The following is a 27,954-nucleotide window of genomic DNA, read 5'->3' on the forward strand; positions in this document are numbered from 1 at the left end:
ATTTAATAACTATAATGTTTTATTAAATAAAAATGAAACATTTTGTTTGAAAACGTATCAGGCGAGAAAGAGTCAAACATGTCAGCGCCCATTAGAAGTGTGGTACGGCGTGAGAAAATAGAGCATGTGTAAGACGCACTTTGACGGAGCTCGGCCTAATTGGATACACACAGCGGGCCGGCCGTGGCCGCTGGGGCCGGGGCCTAGAAAACATCTAGCATTGTTAGATCTACCGTATACTGCTACGGTACCGGTACCTGCTGATGAGGAGGAGCACCATGTTCGTCCGTGGATTGTTAATACTCAAGGTAGGCCTACTACTACTACTAGCACGTCAGATCAGGATTGATTGCTGTTCTGACTGACTAGAGTAGAGAGTAGACTATTATTACGTTAGCAGCTAGGCTAACGAGTGTTAGACTTCACTCGCTCGGAGTCGGGTACATTAGAACTCTATATATGTAGACGTCTATTGAAACCGGTTAACCTTGGATGTCTATAGACTATCTAGTCGGAGGCCTTTGTTTATCTAGTCGTTAGTTACCGTACTTTAACTTCATAAATTCTGTGTTGAAGCGTCAGTGTATATCAGTAGAAATCACAAATGATGTGAATGAATCTTTTAATATGATAATTATGTGCAAGAGATCTACATGTAGGTTAGGCCTAGATCTATAATTTAGGACTATACAAATTGTGTTTTCCATTAAAGGAACGTAAAAGGAAGAATAATGAATAAGAAAGTTTGGATGACTTTTCAGTTGCAGAAGTTATGTCGGAAAAGATCTGCTTTGTATAAGATGTATGGTAATCATGTAACTACACGCAGCGCTGTCTTAATCGCGACAGTGTCTGGTCAGGCTAGGTAATCATGTAGAAATGCACACCTAGCGTTTCCTTCGCCGTTTGTCAATCAAATTTTTTGCAGCTATTGGAGATGCTAAATTGAACCATATCAGAGAGTTTTCATGGAATTAGAAAGCCGAAAAGGTAAGAAAAATGAGAAATCGGAAAAGAAAAGTACGTCGGTCGCGAACATAGTCTCCGACGTAAGTATTGCACCGATTTCGCAGAGAACGATGTCAACGATTATAATCGATTCTGGTAGTCTCTAATTAGCCGCTTACTAACAATATCGAACTAGACTCGTGCAATACGTGTAGCCCCTACTTTCATTTTCGCATTTTTTTTTTCTTATTGTTAGCTCACCTGAGTCGAAGTCATGACAAAAGTTGATAATAATAATTTAATTTGAAAAGTGTTGAAGAGAATAGAATGAGGTTGAAGGAAAAGTGGAAGAAAAAGGTTAGGCTATTAACGAATAAACTCAAACTTGAACTTGAACTTGAACTTGAACGTTAGAAAGAGAGAGAAAACAAGATGAGAAGAAAGTTGAATTCAAGGGGGATTTGTTTCTAGTACCGGTAATCTACATAATTTATAGGCCTACATGTAATTTAATAAATTAATGAGAATAGTATTACAAAAAGTATATGTTATGTTATAGAATCATGTTTTAAAAATATTGTGGACTTCTCATAAAGTGCTCATTTTATCTGAAAAGAAACAGAATATTGAAATTGAAATGGTAATATGATTTTAATTGATAAGTTCAACTTATAGTAGAAAGTAATTGTCTTTATGATAGTGTTTATTTTTCCATTTCATCTTTTTAATTATGTATACAAAAACTACAACCCCAGTATTTGCTTTTGTTTTGCTGTAAAAATCCATTTTATTGTGCAATATTCATGATGGATAATTCCCATTTTTTTCTTGATATCTTTTACTGTTTTGTACATATATCTGTCCATTCTTTAGTCAGCAAAAAAAAAAAATGTTGACAGATATACAGCCACACGCAGGAGAAAATTAACTAAAACGATAAAAAACAGACGCATCAAGATCACTTTCTTTCTTCCACATTTTACTGTCGAGCCGACGTAATCATCGTGGTTAAACACCAAACAAGCGGCTGTATCACAGACTACAACGATCGATTATCATCGTAATATCGCTCTTCCACATAATCGATCATCTATCATGCTACGCTGACACAGCCGTCGATCGGCGTACTTTTGAGTCGAAATTAGCCACTTTTCTTCTGTAATTGACTATGAAATTTTATGAAACCGTCAGATATGATCCATCTTGACATTTCTGATAGCCACAAGAAGTTTTCAATGACAAATTAAGGAAGGAAATGGTAGGTGTGCATGGTGTGCATTTCTACACGATTACCAGATGTATTTGAGAAACCCAACTCAATGCCATAGAAATGTTTCTAAACAATTCAGAAATTAAGTTACGAATGAGTTGAAGAAAGCAAAATGTAAATATTAACCTGATAAATTTGATATTGTGAAGAATTATACTCGGAAAATATGGCAATGTGTAAATGGGCTCGAAAAAATAATGAGAATAGAAATTTAAGTTCACATGGAATAAAAATAGACAATGAGTTGGTTACAGATAAAGCTGAACTCACAAATGTGTTCAATGAATATTTTTCAACCATTGCATTGGTCATAATTTTTCAATGAATCAAGGTTTTAAAGATGATGGTGCGTTTATATCTTCACTCCTGTGTATTCATCAATATTCTTTAAGCCTATCACGTGAAATTTTGTCTGTTGTTTCTGAGATGAAAAATAATACTTAGTGCAGGATCTGATTTTATAAGTATCAGGGTTGTGAAACAAATTATACCATTTATTGTGAGAACATTGTGTAATATTTTCAATGTGTTGTTTCTGAGATGAAAAATAATACTAGTGCAGGATCTGATTGTGTAAGTATCAGGGTTGTGAAACAAATTATACCATTTATTGTGAGAACATTGTGTAATATTTTCAATGTTAGTTTATCAACTGGTATAGTCCCAAATAATATGAAAATTGCATGTGTAATCCCAATATATAAAAAAGGTGATAGAAGTATGTACTATGAGTAATTATCGTCCCATATCTATTCTTAATACATTTGCTAAGATATTTGAAAGATGTATCTACAATACTAGAGTTACCGCATTTCTTCAAGATTCAAATACACTCATCCCAAATCAGTATGGTTTCAGAAATGGGCACTCCACTTCTTCTGCAGTATTAGAATTTATGCATAATGTCATTCAAGGGATTGAAAACAAAGAATTTACTTTATCTGTCTTCATTGACCTGTCAAAAGCCTTTGACTCTATTGATCATGATATTTTATTGTATAAGCTACTGTAAGTCAAGACTAAGGTATACGGGGTATGCCTTTAAAGTGGTTTGAAAGTTATTTACATAATCGACAACAATATACTGTAATAGAAGGTTTCAAATCAGATTATAAGGTTGTAAAATGTGGCGTCCCTCAAGGTTCCATTCTTGGCCCTCTTCTTTTTTTAATTTACATAAATGATTTACCAAACTGTTCTCGATTGCTACATTATGTAAGTAAACTGTTTGCTGACGATACAAATATTTCTGTGTAACAATGACCTCTCATTATTTGACAACATGAATATAGAATTGAAGAAATTAGATGTATGGATGCAGGCAAATAAGTTAATTTTGAATGCAGGAAAGACTAATTTTATGATATTTGGGACTCGTGAGTGTACTGATAATTTCATCTTATAATAGTGATATGATCAAACGTGTAACAAATATTAAGTTTTTGGGTGTTATGTTGGATGATAAAAACTGTCTTGGAATAGTCATGTTAATATGCTTTGCAACACACTTTCAAGAAATATTGGTATATTGCGAAAACTTAAATTTTTACCTTGAAGCATATGTTCAAATTGTTATATCATTCTTTCATTTCATCTCATTTGAGTTTACTTATTGTACTCTCATCTGGGGCCATTCAACTAAAAAGAATGTGAAACGTATTCATTTGTTGCAAAAGAAAGCTATACGTATCATAACCCGCTCACATTGTTTGTCACAAACTTCTGCATTATTCAAAAAAAAATGAATATATTACCAATTCAAGATATAATCTGCTTCCAAACAGGAATCTTTATGCAATGTTTGGTACATTACCAGTCCCCTTACAACGATGTTTTCATCTCAACAGCAGTATTCATTCTTATAATACAAGAAACCAACAAAATTTTCATCCTCCCCTCTACCAAACTGAATTAGCCAAGTCAACAATTTTTTATCAAGTGCCATTTTGTGGAATACCTTACCAAAGGAACTGAAAAACTGCAAATCATTACAGCAGTTCAGAAACAATTTTAGAAGCACTTACATGTACATAAAAACATAGTTTTGTATATTGTGCCAGTATTTCACTTTTTTCTTTTTTCCTTCTTCAGCCTGCTTTGATTGTGTACTGTTTGTGTTCTATAGATTTATTTTGTACCTATATATTGTAAGTTGAGAAAGTCTTGTATTTACTTTGGGGCCTATTTCCAACAAGCCTGAAAGGCTTTAATTGGTCCCCCACAATGAATGCATATATGTTTATACTATGACTTGAAATGTAATGATTGTTGTTATTAATGTGGAAATAAATGAAATGAAATTTTAGTGTTCTTGTTAAATGTTGTGTCTAAAAACTCCATACCTACTATACTTAGGGGTTCTAAATTTAGTTCTGTGCTGTGGTTGTCTATCGTCTATAGACTACTGTGAAGCATATATTCGCGGCATGATTTTTTCGCGAATTGGAGCCGACGGCCTTTTTTGCGGCATGAAATTTTCGCGAACTGCCACTGGGCACTGGCATTCAATGCATATAGTTTAGACAAGAACTTTCGTGTGCATTTTAATTTCGCGAATCTCGGCGCTCGTGAAATTAAAATGCACGCAAAAATTCCTCGTTTTACAGTATTAGGCCTTCGTGTGGTGGTATACTTGGGTGACCCGTTACTGCGACCAGCCCCATACGCATAGCGTAATGGGGCTGCGGACTGTAGCATTCAGGATCATGACAGGGTAGTATCGCGGACAAATATCAACTTAAAGTGAACTAGAAATGTCGCTTTGGCGACTGGTATGCCTCCGCCATAATGCATGATTTTCCCAATAGGTCTAGATAGTACATGTGGACACTGTGTGATTACATTTTCACAAAATTGGCAAAATATTGGAATGACAAGTTTGTCACAAATGTGTTGAATGTTCACCTTCCTTGACCTAGGTTTAATTGGATGAATAGGAGAGCATGTATCTAGGGATTTAAGGACTTTAACTTGACTTTGACCCATTCATACATTTAGGCATTGAGTAATTTTCAAGGTACAGGTGTGGAGAAAAAGTGCAATTTCTGAATTGAATAGTAAATTGTTACCATTTTCATCTGGCCCTTGACCCTAAAATTCATAAGATAATTACTTTCAGGTAGAACATGCTGTAAGTTTCAAGGTAACTTGAGCCACTTACGAGATATGGAGGAAAAGTTAGTTCAGCACTATCACTTGATCTTTAACCTTTGACCTTTGAGGCAAAAAGAGAGAAAAAAAACTTTCCAGAGAATTTCTATTAGGTTACACACGCATACACCAAGTGTAAAAGAAATAACCCTGCTGGCATTGCATAAATATGAGGGTAATAGTAACATTTTGAAGTCTTGCACTTGACCTTTGACCCCTGACCTTTGACCCCATGAACCCTACATTCTCTAGATAATCACTTCCAGTCAGTACATGTATATACTATGTTCCATGAAGATACCTTGAACAATTTTCCAAGGTATGGAGAAAAAAAAAGAAATTTTAATATTTTTACTTGACCTCATGACCCAAACTTTCACCAGAGAATCTTAATTGGGTAAAACATGTATACACTAAGTTTCAAGAAAATATCTTCAGGCATTCAATAGATATGGTGGAAATAGTGAAATTTTATGTATTTGACCTTGACCTTTTGACCTTTGACATTGAGCATGTGCACCCTAAAGTTGATAGGCACAACTTCACCCCCTAATACACATACATGCCAAGTTTCATTAGGATACCTCAACAGGTTTCGATAGATACCTTGTCCACAAAGTTCATTACGGACGGACGGACGGACGGACAACCCGAAAACATAATGCCTCCGGCACCACTTCGTGGCGGAGGCATAAAAACTTCTTCAATTTGAAGACTAACCAGTGAAGTTGAAGTATTGACAGCAGGGTTCCTGCAACGTTTGGTTCTGTCAATACTCCCTTTCTGTTCGAACTGATGACTTAATGTGACTCGGTTGAGAGGAACCTGGGAGAGCTACACTGAATTGATGGCCAGCGCATGCGCACATCACATGCGCACAAATTTCAAATCCATTGAATGGATAAGATGTTTGTGTGCGCATGCGCTGGCCGTCAATTCAGTGTAGCTCTCCCAGGTTCCTCTCGACCGAGTCACATTAAGTCATCAATTCGAACAGAAAGGGACTATTGACAGAACCAAACGTTGCACGAACCCTGCTGTCAATACTTCAACTTTACTGGTAAGTCTTCAAATTGAAGAAGTTTTTCGATTTTAAGTTGATATTTGTCCGCGATACTACCTTGTCATGATCCTGAATGCTACAGTCCGCAGCCCCATTATGCTATGCATATGGGGCTGCTGGTCGCAGTTAGGTGACCCGCACCTCGTCATAGTTAAAGGGATCGTACAGTTTTGGTTGAGACTTAAAGGGAACGCAAACCCAAAGAGCAATGTGGATTGAGTGAAAGCAGCAACATTAGTAGAACACATCAGTGAAAGTTTGAGGAAAATCGGACAATCGATGCAAAAGTTATGAATTTTTAAAGTTTTGGTGCTGGAACCGCTGGATGAAGAGACTACTAGAGGTTATGACGTATGAGAGGACAACAATACAAAGAAAATGTACAGGAAATTCAACAAAAATTCACTTTTCTAGCATTATGAAAGAGCACTTGACTAACCGCTTTCAGAAAGCAGGGGGAATAATTGCCACCCTTCACATAAAATACGGTATCAAGGTGATGGAATTTGTAATTTTCATAAAAAATGAGTTTTTGTGGAATTTTCTTTATATTTTCTTTATATTGTTGTCCACTCACACGTCATAACCTCTAGTAGTCTCCTCATCCAGCGGTTCCAACACTAAAACTTTAAAAATTCGTAACTTTTGCATCGATTGTCCGATTTTCTTCAAACTTTCACTGATGTGTTCTACTGATGTTGCTGCTTTCACTCAATTCACATTGCTCTTTGGGTTTGCGTTCCCTTTAACTTCAGGTTTTTATCATTTTTTGGTGAGATAGTGAGAAACCTCTAATGAAATATGACAGAGCATGTGCATGTAATTCAAAGAGGGATTCAATGTTTATTTGATGAAAATTGGTTTTGAAATGGCCGAGATATCCAAAACAGAGCGATTCTAATAAAGTGTGGGACCCACACTTTATTACAATCATTTTGTTTTACTTTGTTTTTGGATGTTTCAGCTATTCCAAACCCGATTTTTCATCAAATAAACCTTGAATTCCTCTTCCCTTAAAAATGGTACCTGGTATGCTCTGTACTATTTCATAAGTGTTTTCTTGGTATCTCGCAATTAAAGCCCAATTTTCATCTCCACCAATAGTGTACCTTCCCTTTGATGTTTGTGCATATTTGAATCACATTTCGTCACTGAAATTCTAAGAAATCCCACTCACTTACAGGAAAAATGCTGAAAATTCCAATTTAATCACAAGTTCACTGATCGATATAGAAAATTTGCAGCTATTGTCGCCAAACGCGAACGATGCGGAATAGTCGTGCGCTGAGTGAAGAAGGGGCCTGCAACTCGTCACCCGCGCTCCCATAGACAAAGCATGTAAAAGATGTGTGCGGGTGACCGTGATGCTCCCATAGACATACACGTAAAAGATGCGTGCGGGTGACCATGATGATACTTATAACACGTATTCCTCATATAAATTCCAGATTTTCGCGAAAAAACTGTTCGGTTTTCACCACAATTTGCTTGGTTGTGGTAGCCCTGTCAGGCATAAATTTTTGTTTAGCGCGCTTGTAACAATTTTAAGGGGGGTGACGGTATTCGGGCCCCTGACAGGGTGCGGGCACCTCACTATACCATGTATACTGTACTGGTAGTTACTGCCAGGTGGTATTAATTACTGCCTAACTGGTAAATTTCCATGTAACTACGTTAGTATGTATGTGGTTTACACATGTACGTACTACGTAAATACTATGTGTGTTGCCCATGATTTGACCACCCGTGCCAATTTCGACACCTAGATTTCGCACAATAAACTTATATTTGTTACTTTTACATTGATAAGAAATGCACGAATGCAGATAAAGAATGTGCATTATTACTTACCGATCACCAACCAAAGGATACACTTGTGAAATTTAGATTGAGGGATTTTGATGAGACTCGATTGCGGAAGAAATTTAGCGCCCATGAATCGACTGCCTGTGCCCACGGTTCGGCCACCTTTGCCCATAGTTCGACCATACACTGTAGAACACCCGTGAATGGATTGCGCGCGTGTCATGACAAGAGCTGTAATTGTTGCAGTTTGTCATGGAATCTGTCCATATTTTGCAATTTCTTTTTGTACCATGTGCTATATGGTATGATTATGAAATATTCCAACATTTCCTCGCATGTTTGTCAAAAGAGAAGAAAACAAATCTTCAAGTAGGGCCTATGTGGGCATATGCATTCTGGGGTCTAAAATGGGAACAATTGATCCGTGGCATTGCCACACCACCATCGCTTTGTGATGATTTTATTGTCTGATTTGTGTTTCCAATGCATTTGACTGAAGTGGACTTTGTACTTGCTGAGATTAATTATTTGTAATACTTGTAAAAATATAGAAATGAATCTACCTAAATCTAGACACAGATCTGCTCATCTTATTCCAGTTTCATACCCGTACTTACTCCAAACACTGTCATAATTACTAGAACAATTCAGCAATAATTTGCTCCATCACCCACAGATTACTTTTTAGCTCACCTGAGCCAAAGGCTCAAGTGAGCTATTGCGATCGCCCTTCGTCTGGCGTGCGTCGTGCGTAAACTTTTTACATTTTCATCTTCTTCTTGAAAACCCCAAGACCGATTTACATCAAATTTGGCAGGTAGCATCCCTAGGGGGTTAGGAACTCAATTTGTAAAAATGGGCACCGTGCCCCACCCAGGGGGCCCTCAGGGGGGCCCAAACCCCCCAAAATTAAGGAATCTGTAAAAATCTTCTTCTCTAGAATCAGAAGTGATAGAGCTAAGTTAATACTATGAGTTAGTACATTGATGACTGTAGTTTCAAGTTTGTTCATGGCAGAATCAGGGGTGCCCCCCTTGGGACCCAGGGGAGGGGTCCTAATGGGGCCTAAATTGTACATTTTTATCTTCTTCTTGAGAACCCCATGACCCATTTTCACCAAACTTGGCAGATAGCATCCCTAGGGGGTTAGGATCTCAATTTGTTCAAATGGGCACCATGCCCCACCCAGGGGTCCCCAGGGGGCCCAAACCCCCCAAAATGAAGGAATCTTTAAAAATCTTCTCTAGAATCAGAAGTTAGAGCTAAGATAATACTATCAGTGAGTACATTAAGGACTGTAGTTTCAAGTTTGTTCATAGCAGATCCAGGGGTGCCCCTCTTGGGGGCAGGGGGGGGGGGGGGGGTTGGGAAGGTCCAAATGGGGGCCTGAATTGTACATTTTCATCTTGTTCCTGAAAACCTCATGATGGATTTTCGTCAAACTTGGCAGGTAGCATTGCTAGGGGGTCAGGATCTCAATTTATCAAAATGGGCACCATGCCCCACCCAGAGGGCCCCAGGGGGCCCCAATCCCCCCAAATTAAGGAATCTTAAAAAAATGTGGCCCTTATTGTACATTTTCATCTTCTACTTGAGAATGCCTGGTCAAATTTTAGTAGAGCTGTGAATAATTTAGATTAGTGACTGCGTGAAAGGTGAACTTGCGATACTCAGGTGAGCACTAGACCCGCGGGTCTCTTGTTATGTAAACCACTCGTACTTGGTTGGATGACCACAAACATCAGATCAATGAAAATTCACAGCAGTAACTTTTATGTCAAGATTCAGTGTGACTTAGTCACTAGCTGTTCAATTCATCATCTTCCATGTTGGTAGCTCCTGTCAATGCAACAGATAAACAAGGATGAAAAGGAAAAGCAAGTTCACATTCTGGAGAAGATCCAGAACAAAGAGAATGAGGTGTTCTCAAGAAAGATTAGACTCTGACACTAAAACACTGGAATGATCTTCCACAAATATAACGATAACTTCTTCAAGAATGGCTGAAATTTATCCATTCCTGTCATGTTTTTTTTATTCATGTCTTAAACATAAGAAACGTGTGACTGATAAGATAAACTCATCATGTTAATTGCCGGTATACTGAAAAGTAAAGTCGATCAGATTTAAGGTTTACAAGTTGAAATGAATTGCACAGTAGTGGAAGTAAAAAAAAATAAATAATGAATAAATAGATAAATAAAAAATGATTTAACTGAAAGCATGTGTCCCAAAATATTGCACAATAACTAAAAGAAAGACCAGTTTGATTTACAATGTAGATGTCAAGATGTATTGCATGATTATATACAGAGATAATGCAACATTGCCAGAAAAAAACCCAATAAACATAAATCCATTTATCCTGAATCAGAATGATATAAATTTACACTTTTCAAATCGTATCAAAGAGTTGCATTTCATGATAGTGCCAGTGATGCCAACGATCAAAGTGAGTGAGCTGCAATTACTGCTTGGCCATATTCTGCTTGTACGACAGATGATGGAGAAAGAGGAAGCAGGAAAGGACAGCAAGAAAGAAGCAGGACATTTGAAATCGGCATTCTCAATCTCCTCATCTGTGAGGCCGTCCAATTGTGTGCAGACGATGTGAAAACCATCTGCCCCAGTAATCACAACCCACCCACTCCTCTAGATTGTCGCCATATACTCCCCCCCCCCCCCCCCCGCCGTTCGGCACACACATTCACGTCTATCTTTGATTTCTCCGCCTTCTCTAGATTTCTCTTCCTCTTCTTCTCCTCTTCATCCTTTTGCCTCCACTTTTCCCTCTTCCTCTCGATGAAGGCTACAATACTGATGCATTTTGGCATGTCATCAGTGGCTGCCCTTCTGCTGAAAGTATGGTGAATGAGACATTAAAATCAAGAAAATCATATGAAAGAAGGTGTCAAAGCAGAGGAAAATGTATCCTAAAACAGATTTTTAATGTGACTTATTGAAAGATCTTTGCGCCAGTGAGAAATCGCGAGTTAAAACTGACTGATTTGCTTCACCGATATTCACTCCGGAACAGCCGTCTTTTTCGAGCCCTAAAATAATGACGTCACGAAATGAACAAAACCCTTTACGAGTGCAGCGGGACATCGAGGCCGCCATTCATAAAGCACATATTTCTTGGTGAGCGAATGCAATTTTTGGCCTGTCTTTAGTCGCCTCTGCTTTTTCGCCTGAGACATTAAAAAGACCCATTTTTACCTTATATTGTATGGAAAGACTTTGAGTTTGACATCGAGAGTGAATTGAGTGTTGACAGTGACAATGACACTGATAGTGACAGGGGCAAAGTCGGAGTGGTAGAGGAAGAGAGGGAGAGGCGACCGATATGGAAGGCCGCTGCGGACACAACTCGTTAGGGGCATACATGGAAACGGGCACACTGCCTCTCCATACATATGCCCTAAACGAACCACGTCCGCAACTGCCCTCCATAGACGGAGCCCACTGTGTGGATAGAGTGGTAGCACAGCGCACATTTCGTGACGTCATGATTTTGGTCGCCACAATTTCACCGTCAGATCGGGTTCTGGTGGTCTAAAAAGGGTCTCAAAACACCATCTCTCCGTCGTTCTGGAGACGTTTTTACCTTCTGAAAGTTAATTATTCATATTCCTAGAGACTTAAGCTTTCCAGAAATGTATAATTCACCTTGTTTATGAATATCGTCCTTTTTTTCTCGTACACCATACTTTAATGCCCTCCTTTGGGCTTTGGGGAGGACCAGTTGTTCCTTGAGGGCAGGGTTGACGTACTGCTCATGTGATAGGCCCTGGCATGCCTCAGGAGGTGGGCGGGCTTCAATAGAGGGAGGTGGGTGGGCCTCCATGGAGGGCAGGCCTCGGCTGGAGATGGGTGGGCCTGAGCGGGAGGTGGACGGACCTCGATTGGAGATGGATGCGCCTCGGCGGGAGGTGGATGAGCCTCAGCAGGAGGTGGACGAGCCTCGGCGGGAGGTGACACGTCATGGAATAGGGTTCCAGCCTCAATTCGTGGTAGGTCTAGGTGAAGGGGAATATCCCCGCTGCCCTGAATCCACTCTTGCAAGTTGAGGCTTGGAGGACACTTCCTCCCAGGCCCGAGCAATGGTCCGAGCAATGGTCAACTTCCTGCCACCTCGTCTGGATTTTTGATCAGAAACCCTCACTCTGCTCTTCCCCATGCTACCTTCAGGGGCCCAAACATGCTTAAATCACATGGCTGGAGGACGTGGCTGGAGAGGGCTGGGAGGCAGTACAGGATGATTTTCTCTTCGTTGTAGAGTTCTGTGACTTCGAGACTCAGATGACTTGCATGGCCATCTACCAGAAGGAGAACCAGCCTGTGCACACCGTTCTGGTCCAAGAACGGGGTGAAGCTATATAAGATGAAGTCGTGGAGGACTTCACCATCCATCCACCCATTCTCAGACCCGCCCGTGAATGCTTCAGCCAGTTCTCCTTCTAGTGGATTCACGTAGAACCTCTTTCCAGCAAACACGAGCGTGGGAGGGAGAAATTTTCCATCCGCCAAAATGGCACAGAGGAGTGTTATTTGAGTCTTGTCGCCATTGGAGTATCTGGAGACCACCTTAGCACCCCTCTGTACTAGCACTCGATCTTGATCTGTCGGTTTTCCCGCAAAGTGGGAAAGCCCATCTCCAGCTGGGAAAACCACGCATCCAGGTTGTCTGCTGTGATGATGGCGCATTGAACCACTATCGCCTGCAGCAGTCGTTGTGAAATCTCAGAGGGTCTCCTCAAGAATAGGCGCATCCACTTCGCCCATGGAAGATTGTCTTTAAATGGTGCTGGTTTGCCATCCTCATCTAAACAAATTTGTAATATGTTCTTTTATTTCTTAATGAACAAAAAAGAAAACTATCTAAATAGAACATGAATTGCAAATAACAATTACGACTAAATCCTCTCTCTTTAAAACAAATATTAGCCGACAAACAGTTCATATTATATCATAGCAGGGTGTTTATGGATTAAATGTAGATAAGCGGGTAGACGAGCATGACCCATTCTAAGGCAATGAATGATGATTTCGTCACGACGGCAAGTACAATTGATGTGGAAAGGTTGTTTGACATCATTGTGAATAAAATATAAATGATGACCATGTGTGGATGTCGCCAAGACTCGTCCCAGGAGTCCAGGCATTTTTTGTCCGGATGACTTGTCTAATTTCTGAGACAGTTGGAAGAATCATGTTTGTTATGTAGTCTTTGTTTAGGCTTTTCTTCACAAGGGACTCGGTACAATTGTTTCCCTTGAGATCACAATGTGAGGAAACCCAGACCAGGGAAAGAGTAAATCCATTAGATGTTAATTGTGAACATTTCAGTAAAATTTCACATGTTAAATCATGTTTATTAGAAGAGTTATTATCTAAAAATGACAGAGCACTGAGAGAATCTGAAAATATTGCAGCTCTCAGCGGCAGGGTTGCTCTTTCAACTGGATTTTACCTGGATTTCAGTTGATTCCAGTATTCCAATTTCCATATTGAATCCATTTGCCTTACTGGAATGAACTGGTACTGGTACCAGTTGACTCGGCATCTGGATTCTAACTGTTTTTTGACCTAGGTACCTAGTGGGTAGTCAGTCACACTCAAGTGGCTGGTATCCAGTCACTCGGGGGCCATGGATACATCTGTGTGGCTGTAAACATTGCCTTATATTTGATTTACCATGCCATTCTGAGTCTTGTTCGTCATGTAGATATCTGTTTTAGTTCCCAGCCAGTGCTTAGTCAAAGGTGAAGTTCTCCAATAGAAGTAGAAATTAGAATACAGTGCACTCCCGTTAAAACGAGCACGGTTATAACAAAATTCCGGTTACAATGAAGTAAAAATTCAGGCTGCAACATTATCCACTCTGTGTATATAGGTTTGTTCGATTATATAACAAAATTGCAATATATTGAAAGAAAACTGCTGGTCCCGAGGACTTCATAATAATGGAAGTCCACTAGCTGTAGCTAGTAGCAGAGCTGGCACTGTGTACTGTAAAAGTGGATATTTTCGCACGACTAATTTTTCGCGCTGAGAGGGGCAAGAAGAGTTTCCCGCGTTTTTATGCCTCCGCCACGAAGTGGTGCCGGAGGCATTATGTTTTCGGGTTGTCCGTCCGTCCGTCCTTCCGTCCGTCCGTAATGAATTTTGTGGACAAGGTAACTATCAAAACCTGTTGAGGTATCCTAATGAAACTTGGCATGTATGTGTATTAGGGGGTGAAGTTGTGCCTATCAACTTTTGGGTGCACATGCTCAAGGTCAAAGGTCAAAAGGTCAAGGTCAAATACATAAAATTTCACTATCTCCACCATATCTATTGAATGCCTGAAGATATTTTCTTGAAACTTAGTGTATACATATATTACCCAATTAAGATTCTCTGGTGAATGTTTGGGTCATGAGGTCAAAGGTCAAAGGTCAAAAGGTCAAGTAAAAATATCAAAACTTCTTTTTTTTCTCCGTGCCTTGGAAAATTGTTCAAGGTATCTTCATGGAACATAGTATATACATGTACTGACTGGAAGTGATTATCTAGAGAATGTAGGGTTCATGGGGTCAAAGTTCAGGTCAAGTACAACACTTCAAAATTTTACTATTTCCCTCATATTTATGCAATGCCAGCAGGGTTATTATTTTTTTTACACTTGGTGTATGCATGTGTAACCTAATAGAAATTCTCTGGAAAGTTTTTTTTTTCCTTCTTTTTTTGCCTCAAAGGTCAAAAGGTCAAAGATCAGGTGAAAGTGCTGAACTAACTTTTTCCTCCATATCTCGAAGTGGCTCAAGTTATCTTGAAACTTAGTACACGATTATGCATGCTCTACCTGAAAGTGATTATCTTATGAATTTTAGGGTCAAGGGCCAGATGAAAATGGTGACAATTTACTATTCAATTCAGAAATTGCACTTTTTCTCCACACCTGTACCTTGAAAATTACTCAATGCCTAAATGTATGAATGGGTCAAAGTCAACTTAAAGTCCTTAAATCCCTAGATACATGCTCTCCTATTCATCCAATTAAACCTAGGTCAAGGAAGGTGAACATTCAACACATTTGTGACAAACTTGTCATTCCAATATTTTGCCAATTTTGTGAAAATGTAATCACACATTGTCCACATGTACTATCTAGACCTATTGGGAAAATCATGCATTATGGCGGAGGCATACCAGTCGCCAAAGCGACATTTCTAGTTAATTCCATGGAATCGAGGCCTCAACTACTGCAACATAAAGCAGGCAAAGATATTCACATGCTTTTATTTTCGCGCTAGTTTCTGGTTGCGCGAAATGCACGAAAATTTCCACATTTACAGTATCTGGATCAGGTACTTTCTAAGGTACAATGTACAGGCTGAGAATGTACCTGTAGAATAAACAATGTGACATACACTTATAAAATTATTATCCTTGCACTTGCACTTGTGTATTCCTGCAGTCACTGGAAAGATGTCCCATCAGAAGAATAAAGGCCCGAGTAAAGCAGAGGTAGGGAAAACGTATATTTCCTAGTTGTAAAAAAAAGGTGCTGTAAGTGTGACGTCAGTATCAGTGGTGTCCCTTTCTCATTATAGGATAGAGTGATGACTTTGCTGTGTAACTCCAGTGGACTGGGGACATGGACAACTGCATTATTGTGGTTGAATAGCCTTGTATAAGTTCATCTTATATTTCTTGCATCTTTGCTTCAATAAAATCCATATGAACTTTGTGTTTATACCCTTGCGGTTAAGGAGTTTGTACAAAAACACAAGATGTGAGACAATCAATGGACAACGTAAGTATTCCCCGGTGACAAGGTGTAGTGGAAATTCTCTGGTTTTATTGTCCCCACCGAACGAGTTCGAGCAGGGGACTATGAAATGGGCTCCGTATGTGTGTGTGTGTCCGTGTGTGTGTCTGTGTGTGCGTCTGTGTGTGATCAAAATGTTCAATTTGCTACTTCTCTGTCATTTATGAGCCAATTTTTATTCTGTTTGCTTTATATGAGAGCACTACATGAGAGCTTTGAAACTTCTGCACAGAATTTCAGTTGTGACCTTTGACCTTGACCTTTGACCTATATTGTACATTTTGCTATGAATGCTACTCCTTCGCTATTTCTAACCCGATTTCGATTCCGTTTGCTTTGTGTGATGGCACTAGTTGAGGGCTTCAAAACTTCTACACAGAATTTTGACCTTTGACTTCTTTGACCTTGACCTTTGACCTATATTGTACATTTTGCTACAAAATGCTACTCCTTCGCCATTTCTAACCCGATTTCAATTCCGTTTGCTTTATGTGATAGCACTAGGTGAGGGCTTCAAAACTTCTACACAGAATTTTGACCTTTGACTTCTTTGACCTTTGACCTTGATTTTTGACCTATATTGTACATTGGCTACAAAATGCTACTCCTTCGCCATTTCTAACCCAATTTCGATTCCATTTGCTTTATGTGATGGCACTAGGTGAGGGCTTCAAAACTTCTACACAGAATTTTGACCTTTGACCTTGATTTTTGACCTATATTGTACATTTTGCTACAAAATGCTACTTCCGGCGGGGACATATATTACGCACCATGTAATTTCTACTTTTCCTTGTTGTATGTGCTCGAGCTGCCAGCTTGTTGTTTCCAAATTTGTTCTAGTATGCTATAGAAATTACTCATAGAATAATCTAAATGGCTACTGTTTTTGCTAATGCCACTGGTAGTATTCAGACCCTTGCATACCCAGGAAGGTAAATGGCCAGGTAAATGTTTCTGTGTAATATTGTGGTTATTACAGTACCGGTATTCATCAAACGTGATATGGAGATTGATATGGTTTTTTTTTTGTTTTTATTTTTGTTTTGTTTTGTTTGTTTTTTTTGCTCCTGAGTCACATATTCCTCTTTTCTAGCCACATTTCGTGCTAAATTTCATTTAAATTTAGAATGAAGGTGTGTCATGAAAAAGCTTGCTCCCTTTTACTTTCAGTGACAATGACTTTTACCATAACTGAAACGCACAAGCCCGCCCAAAGCAATCAATAAAGCACCAAATGCCACAGTACAATGATTTGCAATTCCATTCCTGCCACATGTCACTTGCATTTAATGTGGTGATGGACTCTCAACCGGTGTTCCCTGCTGGATTTGTGAGTAAATTATTAGTTTCACTCACTGTTCTTGTGTGCTAAAGTCACACCATTACAATAATGTAGCTACAACATGTGTACTAGTCATTTAAAAAAAAAAAAAAACAAAACAAAACAAAAACCAAAACCCCAAAAAACTAAACAATCATAGCTTTGTCATACAATTTACATCAGAGCAGAGCTTGGCATTTTCTCTACAACTTTACTCATTACTATTCGAGGTAAAACAAAAAAAAAATCTCTGAAAGTTACATAGATTTGAAAAATAGAATGTTTTCTCAAAGCATGACTATGTTGCTATCTCAGAATAATGTGGCACACAAGGGGTTTTCAGCATGGCACATAAAGGGTTTAGCTCAGATGACCCAGGTGTTAACAAGTACCTGTATCTCTCTATCAGGATATTGTACATAGGAAAACTCCAGTTGGTGACTTTGTCCAAGGGCTACATCTGCATTGCTTTACAACTAACACTTCCAGTAGTTGTTGTTATTATGCAATTAGTTTTATTGGTGATGGTAGCATGATAAGACCATTCCATATGCTTTGCTTACCTTTGATGACATTTAATTTAAAAAAAAAAAAAATATTTCCCAATTTGCTTATTAGTTGCCTTACAGCTTGAAAAGCTTTCATAAGTCCTAAAGTGTCATATTCTTTTCATGCTGTTGTGTAATAACTATTTTCCATCAATTTCATACTGCTTTCTTGTAGCATTCAAAGATATTGAGAAGCTTGCAGTTCAAGAATCCTGGCAAAAAGGTTCAAGAGTTTGCAAACTTCAAACCAGAGGAGAGTGAGAGAGAGAAAAGGAAATTGAGGAGATTGCAGGAAGAAGAAACCCTACGAAGTAAGCAGTAAGTACTTCTGACATTAAGTTGTTATGTTGCACTGAGAAATGCCTGATAAAATTGTAGCACCAGGACTACAATCATTTTCTTTCTGTAAGCATACATGTCTGTATTTTAATTGTATCAGAAATTTTGAAAGACATAATAAGGACATTGGGGAAAAATCTTATACACGCATTTCTTCTTGTCTAAAAGTACAGTCCATATTGGATATGGTCATAGGCCATACTGTCTTGCAGGTCAGGTGTGGTGTATACTAATGCCCATGAAAAAAATTTTCAAAGTTCTCTGCAGCTACCCAGCTACAGGTGTACCCAAATTTGGAACATGTGACACCCATGTCGTAATCTACAAGATTTTGTCTTGTGATTAATTGAAATCATCAAATCATCAATTTTGATTATATTATGTTGCTTATGCAAATTTAGCCCAAGGTCGTGCTTTAGCCTGTTAAACACTTATAAAAAGCATTGAGAGTCTACTTTTTGGTTTGTGTCTATTTGAAAATATTCAACAATTTACATCATAAAAACTTTCAAAAATCATTTCAATTCTTTTGCATTTTATTTTGGGATTTGTTACATATTTCTTTGCTCATTTTACTTTTTTCTGTTTTTTAATGAAAATTGTCACCACTTTTCTACCAAAAGTAGCATAGAATTAATCATAGTAATTGATAATAAAAATTGTGAGGTTTTTATAAGTTTCATGACATTGGAAATATGTAAACAAAATCACAAAATTGTGCCCGTTTTGGCTTGATGAGCAGTTACAAAAATGGGTGTGGATTCACAACGGTATGCATGGACATTGCAAATCTGGTCTCAATAGTTGCATGAAGCTTGAAGAAAAAAGTGAAGAAGCTTCATGCCAAGGCCTTCTCGTGATGCAGAATTATTGCACATAATGTCGAGGGGGGCAGACCCCCCCCCCCCCCCCCTTTTAATGGTTAAAGAGGTTAACAAAGGTAGTCTTGACCACTGGTAGTTCATCAGGCAAAGAGTTCCACTTTGTGGTGCGCCAGAAGCACTACTCGACATGGATCCTTTGAGCACATGTTGGCTTCGATTGTCAAGGAAGTCTCTGAGTTGTCAGTATTCAAATGATGAACAGGACAGAATGGATCGGATCGGTGAGAATTGGATGCGCGAGTTTAACTTTGGAACTGTTTAAACAGTTTTTAGACTGTTCCACTGTTCCAAAGTTAAACGAGAGCATCCAATTCTCATTGATCCACGAAATAGGCCTGTGCATCATTTGTGTGATAAAATGGGCCCGCAAATTCATGAAATACAACCATTTTCTCCATCATGTGTCCGGTACACCTACAATACAACACTGTACAAGACTTGAGCCATGCTTTTGGATTTTACTGGACGCATGGCCATGCGTTTGGATTTTACTGGATGAATGGCTCAGTGTGGATCAGTAAAAATCAATGCATGACAATTGACCAGAGATTGCAGAGATTCTAAAGCCCATTTTATAATGAGAGCTACTGTAGCTTGTAAAGTCTAGCATGAGAGTCTTGTCAGATGCCTAGCAGAAGTACACCTGAAAAGCAGAATGGCATGATGTTGTTGTCATCATTCCCTTGGCAATGTGTTGAAAAAATGGTACGAGGATGAACCGAGACTCACATGAACACCATTTTCTTTAATAACCCATGCTGTGCATCTTAGAGAATTTCATTTAATTTCCAGGTGATTCACATCAGCACTGCAGACAATTTTATTCAAGTACACTGTACTATACTGGCATTGGACATTAGGGAAATGGGCATGTAGTTCTCTGGTCTTGTTTTTCTTACCGTATGAAATCTCTCACATCTGCTACCCACCAGTCATCCCGAGTTGCTAGTTTCATAGAACAGTGATCTTCCAGTGATACATGCTCTAAATACTTGTACAGTCGTGAGGAGTACTAGCAGCAGGCATTGTGCACAGTTGATGGTGGACTCTCTGAATCCTGAGGCAACAGACATACACTGAAGATTGAAATTGCTTCTTGCCTACAGCATACAATATCATATGGCTATGTGCAATGCTAGTGCATCACTAGTGAGGAGGATACCGCCAATTGGATACTGCATGACAACTTTGACTATGTAGCAATCACCTAAATTAATGTTTTGATTTTTAAGTTTTTACTTTAAACACATGATATTTATAGTGCAAATCTTGTTTACAAATTACAGACAGCAAAGTTACACATATTTTCAGTTTTATTGAGTAAAAGTTGTGTAAGTCAATTATTGGATATGTTATGTCAAAAGGGAAATTCAACTACAATGTACAACCTTCAAGTTGAAATACCCAAGAATATGACTGTGTGAATCACACTACAAGTACAAACTTTGTTTTGCCAAAATGTGAGTGACTGAGTCTCACTGTAAGTCTCACAGTGCAAGTTTTGTCACAACAACTGCTGCACAGCCGGGCTCTCGATGTTTTTACAGTTAATGGTTCAGCATAGGAATTCCTTCTTAATAAGGTAAGCAGTATTGAGGTACAAAATTGTATTCATAAACGTGTGGTTCTTCTAGGATGTAGTCAGTTGTTTGTGGTTCTTATAGGATGTAGTCAGTTGACATAGAGTTTGACTGTGTGTGTGTGTGTCTAAGTCTGCTTTTGTTTTTGGTTTTTTTTATGCCTCCGCCAACGAAGTGGCCGGAGGCATTATGTTTTCGGGTTATCCGTCCGTCCATACGTCCGTACGTCCGTCCCGTATTGTTTTTGTCGATATCTCAAGAACCGTGAGGTGGTTTTGCATCAAACTTGGTATGAGGGTATATCCTGGGGGGATGATACTTTGTTTCGATTTTAGGGTCACGGGGTCAAAGGTCAAAGGTCACAGGTTATTTTGTGAAAAAAAAAGGTTGAAATTTCATGTTTTTCTCCATATCTCGCAAATGGTTCAAGGTATCTTCATGGAACTTAGTATATATGCATGTACCGATGGGCAGTGATTATCTAGGGAAGTTGGGGGTCATGGGTCAAAGGTCAGGGGGTCAAAGGTCAAGGTCAAATCCTCAAAATATCACTACTTTCCTTATATTTATGCAATGCCTGGAGGATTTTTTTAACTTGATGTATGCATGTATAACCCAATGTATATTCTGTGGGAAGTTTCTTGCCAAAAGGTCAAAGGTCAAAGGTCAAGTGAAAGTGCTAAATTGCACTTCTTCCTCCATATCTCAGAAGTAACTCTAGGTATTATCATGAAACTTACATATTTATGCATGTTCTACCTAACAGTGATTCTCTTTGGAACTGTGAGGTCAAAGGTCAAAGGCCAGGTTTAGATAATACTATTTTACCATTTGATACTGAAATTATATTTTTTCTCAATACCTTGAAAATTACTCAATGCATAAACTTATAAAAGGGTCAGAAGTCAAGTAAAAATCATCAGTTCCCCCAATACCTGCACTCTGATGTTTTAATCATTCATCCAATTGAACCTAGTTCTAGGAAAGTGAACATTCAGCACATTTGTGGCAAACCTGTCATTTTGATATTTTGCCAATTGTGTGAAACTGTCATCACACATTGTCAAGACATTGTACTATAGACCTATTAGGAGAACCATGCATTATGGCGGAGGCATACACCAGTCGCCGTAGCGACATTTCTAGTTTTTTTTCTTTTTTTTTTGGGGGGGGGGGGGGGGTTATCATGTCATTTGTGATATATTTGTTATAGATTTTGCTCTTGTTACTTTGATTTTCCAATACAGGAAGAGGACAATGTACAATGACCAAGGTCATCTCTCAGAAACTGGACAAGATCTCTGTGATTGTTTGGATAAAAATTGCCCAGGCTGTCACTATCCATGCAAAACCTGCAATTCCTTGAAGTGTGGTCCTGTGTGCCGTTGTAAGAGAAAGTGGGTTTTTGACCAGGTAGAAGATGAAGAACAGAATTACCTTATCAAATTTTAGGTCAGATGTACACCAAGACTTGTGATTTTTTAAGTAAATGCTAGAGTGAACTTGTATAAAACTACATGAAAAAGTGGAATACTTTTCATGTATCCATTTGAATGGTTGGATCCTGATGATGTAAGAATATAAAGTTAAACTCCACTGGTGCAACACTATTTTTTTTTTTTTTTTACTAGAAGTAGGAATATATCAAAGAAGTCTGATTTAAGTCTGATTTGATAAAATGAAATGTACCAAAACCTTGTTCAAGACAAAAATTCATATAAGTGTAAAGGTGGACAAATTTCAATACGTGTTGAATATTGCTACAGCAGCACATTTGCACTATGCTTCAAACTGGCATCAACTCTAATTAGGCTGGGCTTATTTTTATTTATGCTGTTAGATATAGGGCCCCATTTCAATTGTCATACTAGTAGGTCCTACTTATAAATGGACTCTCTATTGAGTACTCTAGCTGCTAAAGACACATTACTGTCCTGTAATGTTGAAATAATCAGTCATTTGAACTTAAATCAGTTAACACTGCAGGGATATCATGAGCATGCTGTACATGTAGTTATTTCACAAATTCAGCACAGCCTGTTACATACCTTTTGGTAATTCTATGACTATTTACAATGTATGACTGTTTTTCTAGATGAAATGATTTGATCTTCCAACATACTATCAGTGAGAGAGAGAGAGAGAAAAAAAAAATAGAAGTGAACAAGATATTTACAACCATGCAATTTCATTAAAATTTTTGGCTGTCATCACAAAAGCTGCTGTGTCACTCAAGTACAGTATACCAAATCTCCATGGTGAGTAATGTATGTGGTACTCCGTACATTTGACACTGATGTGATATTATCATCTTGTCTACTGTTATATTACAGTTATGTATTTTCTTCTAGTTTATGTTGGAGAATTACTACAGTACTACAATGTATAGGATGCAGTTTCTGCTGCTACTCACCATTTTATTTTGAATTTACATTGATTTCAAGTGTGCTCGGTCCATTTGTGGTATATCCAATGTGAGCCGTGGAGCTACTGTAAGCTCCTAAGGTAGAGGATGTATGCCAACCATACGTTTATAAGTCATGCAAGAACAAGAAGCGGGCTGGTTGCCGCTTGAGTAGAATATATATCGACAATGATACTGGGCATGTTTTGTGAGAGCAAAATGCTTTTGACACAATAGATAATTTTAGGCAATGTGTTGCCTGTAATGGTAAATACTGTATGTTTGCGACAAAATCTAGTACACATACTACACGTACTTGTTAAATAGTACTTCAGTTGTAAAGTAAATGAATAAATAAACAAATAAATAAAATAAGAAATAGAATATATTGATCAAATTGAATAAATAAATGATGACCCTATAGTAATAATGGTAAAAGTTATAAATGTGCATGTCTGTAATCAGTTCACTATGAACAAAGTACATTGTACTGTATGGCTGGCACTATATGGTCTTCTTTTGTTTCATTTGTACCGGTAATTGATTACAGTGGACTCCCATTATAACGAAGTCCTCGGGACCGATAGTTTCCTTTGGTTATACACGTATCAAATTTTCATTATAACTGTAAAAATAAGCAATGAAAATCCACACAGTAGACTCGATAACATTGCGGCCTGAATTTTTATTTTGTTGTAGTAAACCTGAATTTTGTTATAACCATGTTCGTTAAACCGGGAGTGCGCTGTAATATGTGTATGAAAGTTATCTGTTTGTCATGTAATGAAATTTTCAATACAATTGTGTGTGAATGACTTGTATCACAGCATTCCATAGGATGCATCCTGTCTTGGATTTAACAGTCAACTCAAGATGTCAGGGTGATGGTCATATCTTGTGCCTGCTTTGCTACAGGGCAGGTGTCGACTTCCATGTATTACATGTATATGACTGAAACTCCAAGCGAGCTCATAGACTGTAGGCCTATGCCATTATTGAAAGTTGCATGTATTTTGTGAGATACGAAGTTGATATTTTGAGTTATATTCTTACTCAATAAGTTCTGACAGCAGGGCCCAGTGCTAGAAAGTGTATACATATGAAATAATCTTCTGGTGCTATGGAAACCTTTGAATACCACTTCAGTCCAGAATCATTTTTCCCCCAGGTATTTCAGTTTGTATATATGTACATACTTTTTGTCCCCGCCGAACGAGTTTGAGCAGGGGACTATGAAACGGGCTCCTTACGTGTGTGTGTCCGTGTGTGTGTTCGTCCGTGTGTCCGTCCGTGTGTCCGTGCGTCCGTGTGTCCGTGTGTGCGTCCGTGTGTGATCAAAATGTTCAATTTGCTACTTCTCTGTCATTTATGAGCCGATTTTGATTCTGTTTGCTTTATATGAGAGCACTACATGGGAGCTTTGAAACTTCTACACAGAATTTCAGTTGTGACCTCTGACCTTGACCTTTGACCTATATTGTACATTTTGCTACAAAATGCTAATGTACTCCTTCGCCATTTCTAACCCGATTTCGATTCCGTTTGCTTTATGTGATGGCACTAGTTGAGGGCGTCAAAACTTCTACACAGAATTTTGACCTTTGACTTCTTTGACCTTTGACCTTGATTTTTTGACCTGTATTGTACATTTTGCTACAAAATGCTACTCCTTCGCCATTTCTAACCCGATTTCGATTCCGTTTGCTTTATGTGATGGCACTAGGTGAGGGCTTCAAAACTTCTACACAGAATTTTGACCGTTGACTTCTTTGACCTTTGACCTTGATTTTTGACCTATCTTGTACACTAGCTACAAAATGCTACTCCTTCGCCATTTCTAACCCGATTTCGATTCCGTTTGCTTTATGTGATGGCACTAGGTGAGGGCTTCAAAACTTGTACACAGAATTTTGACCTTTGACTTCTTTGACCTTTGACCTTGACTTTTGATCTGTATTGTACATTTTGCTACAAAATGCTACTCCTTCGCCATTTCTAACCCGATTTCGATTCCGTTTGCTTTATGTGATGGCACTAGGTGAGGGCTTCAAAACATCTACACAGAATTTTGACCTTTGACTTCTTTGACCTTTGACCTTGATTTTTGACCTATATTGTACATTGCATGGCTACAAAATGCTACTCCTTCGCCATTTCTAACCCGATTTCGATTCCGTTTGCTTTATGTGATGGCACTACAGATTTGTAGGTGAGGGCTTCAAAACTTGTACACAGAATTTTGACCTTTGACTTCTTTGACCTTTGACCTTGATTTTTTACCTGTATTGTATATTTTGCTACAAAATGCTACTTCCGGCGGGGACATATATTACGCACCGCGTAATTTCTACTTTTCCTTGTTGTATTTTGTATTTCATCATTTGATGTATGTACATGTACATAATAAAAACTACATGAGCATGTATTGAAGCATACCTGTTAAAAGTGTTTTTGAGTAATTGTCCCCGCCGAACGAGTTCGAGCAGGGGACTATGAAACGGGCTCCGTACGTGTGTGTGTCCATGTGTCCGTGCGTCCGTGTGTCCGTGTGTCTGTCCGTGTGTGATCAAAATCTTCAATTTGCTACTTCTCTGTCATTTATGAGCCAATTTTGATTCTGTTTGCTTTATATGATAGCACTACATGGGAGCTTTGAAACTTCTACACAGAATTTCAGTTGTGACCTTTGACCTATATTGTACATTTTGCTACAAAATGCTGCTCCTTCGCCATTTCTAACCCGATTTCGATTCCGTTTGCTTTAATTGATGGCACTAGGTGAAGGCTTCAAAACTTCTACACAGAATTTTGACCTTTGACTTCTTTGACCTTTGACCTTGATTTTTTACCTACAGTTTGTATATTGTACATTTTGCTACAAAATGCTACTCCTTCGCCATTTCTAACCCGATTTCGATTCCGTTTGCTTTATGTGATGGCACTAGGTGAGGGCTTCAAAACTTCTACACAGAATTTTGACCTTTGACTTCTTTGACCTTTGACCTTGATTTTTGACCTATATTGTACATTGGCTACAAAATGCTACTCCTTCGCCATTTCTAACCCAATTTCGATTCCGTTTGGTTTATGTGATGGCACTAGGTGAGGGCTTCAAAGCTTCTACACAGAATTTTGACCTTTGACTTCTTTGACCTTGATTTTTTACCTATATTGTACATTGGCTACAAAATGCTACTCCTTTGCCATTTCTAACCCAATTTCGATTCCGTTTGCTTTATGTGATGGCACTAAGTGAGGGCTTCAAAACTTCTACACAGAATTTTGACGTTTGACTTCTTTGACCTTTGACCTTGATTTTTGACCTATATTGTACATTTTGCTACAAAATGCTACTTCCGGCGGGGACATATATTACGCACCGCGTAATTTCTACTTTTCCTTGTTTGATGATACGAATGGCCTACAGTGGGCTACACACACCTCCCATCAGAGATACAAAGTTCATCGTGCAGACAGCCGCTAGGCATGAAATTTACATGTAGTGGCTCATAAGCAGCTGAGCAGCAGGAGGAGCTTTTTTTTTTTTAAGCTGTAAATTGTGTGGTCTTGTGCATATTACACATCAGACATCTGAGCAGTGTAATTTTTCAGTCTTATTGCCCCACTTTGAAAAGCGAATGAAATTGCGGGCTAAAAAATTTCCTAATGCCTGCTGGTGAAAGTCTGTGGGCTTTTGAGTATACAAATACTGTATGTAGCAGGCAATGTCATACATGGAGGTTGGATAGACGCTGTTGTAAACATGTACGGGATGTACAGTATCTTTACAGCTATTACCACTTGTAGCAATTTTAAGAGTTTGCCTGCTTGGCAAGTGTTTGGCACTTTCAGCAAAATATGGGTAGCCGGCTGGCCATGCATCCAGTATTAACAACTTGCCCTGATAGTCTTATACAGTTGTAGTAAAGTATTTGTTTTCCCTCTTTAAAATGCAATTTTGCAACTCTCAATATTTCCAAGTTTGCTCTAGATGTCTTATTTATTACTTGATGATATGGACTGGCTACTTTGGGGGGATACAACATTAATTGCCCTCTCTAGAAACATATTGCTCTCGTCTTTGGCTCAAGCTGTACAATTCTACTTTAGGCAATACATGTTGTACATATGCATCCCCCTTGAGGCCAGTCCATATCATTATACATGTAATTTATGTATTTCCTAATCCTCATATCAAGCTAAAGCTGTAAACCTAAAACCCTATAACAACTCCAACCCTATAGTGTATACAATAGTCTGAGGAAAATAACATCGCAGCAACTGTCGCAGGAGCAAATATCGTGCTCCAGTCTATCACAATACACATTTGCTCTTTTTTTTCATTGGTCATAAGGGTGTAAATGTTTTTAAATATGGCATCTTCAAAATGCCATGGTTTACAGATCATGCTGGAAAAGGGAGGTTTTCAATACCTGTTGACACATTTGATTATGAAAATTTGATGATTGGCTTTTGAGATACTGTAAAATATGATATATTCGCAGCATGAAATTTTCGCGAATTGGAGCCGACAGACCCTTTTGTGGCATGAAATTTTCGTGAATTGCCACTGGCGTGCAATGCATACAGTGTAGACAAAATCTTTCGCATGCATTTTATTTTCGAGAATCTTGGCGCTCGCGAAATCCGCGAAATTAAAATGCACGTGAACATTCCTCGTTTTACAGTAGTCTAAACACATACAAGATGCACAGAAAGGAACTGCATTAAGACTCTGACAATCCACCTAGCCTGCGTGGGATTCAGTGAAGGCAGTTTAGCCAGTAGATTTGGCAACTTTCCACAGCATATTTACACTGCT

General features: G+C 38.6%; 1 protein-coding gene across 1 annotated transcript; it reads left to right on the forward strand.

The window, feature by feature from the left end:
• Positions 1-188: 188 nt before the first annotated feature.
• On the forward strand, positions 189-25,562 carry LOC140230878 (uncharacterized). Its single transcript, XM_072311024.1, has 4 exons — positions 189-308; positions 15,700-15,749; positions 18,101-18,236; positions 21,976-25,562. Exons 2-4 carry the CDS (start codon positions 15,711-15,713, stop codon positions 22,092-22,094), a joined length of 294 nt encoding a protein of 97 aa, XP_072167125.1. The 5' UTR covers positions 189-308; positions 15,700-15,710; the 3' UTR covers positions 22,095-25,562.
• The last annotated feature ends 2,392 nt before the right edge of the window (positions 25,563-27,954 follow it).

This window comes from Diadema setosum, chromosome 7 (genome assembly GCF_964275005.1).
Source record: "Diadema setosum chromosome 7, eeDiaSeto1, whole genome shotgun sequence".
Taxonomy (NCBI): Eukaryota; Metazoa; Echinodermata; class Echinoidea; order Diadematoida; family Diadematidae; genus Diadema; species Diadema setosum.

Bases quoted from the DNA above. Each gene is read 5' to 3' on its own strand.
- LOC140230878 (XM_072311024.1), top strand. From the start codon at position 15,711: ATGTCCCATCAGAAGAATAAAGGCCCGAGTAAAGCAGAG. The intron at 15,750-18,100 runs GTAGGGAAAACG...GCTTTCTTGTAG, and splicing joins AAGGCCCGAGTAAAGCAGAG to CATTCAAAGATATTGAGAAG. The intron at 18,237-21,975 runs GTAAGCAGTAAG...TTTCCAATACAG, and splicing joins GGAAGAAGAAACCCTACGAA to GAAGAGGACAATGTACAATG.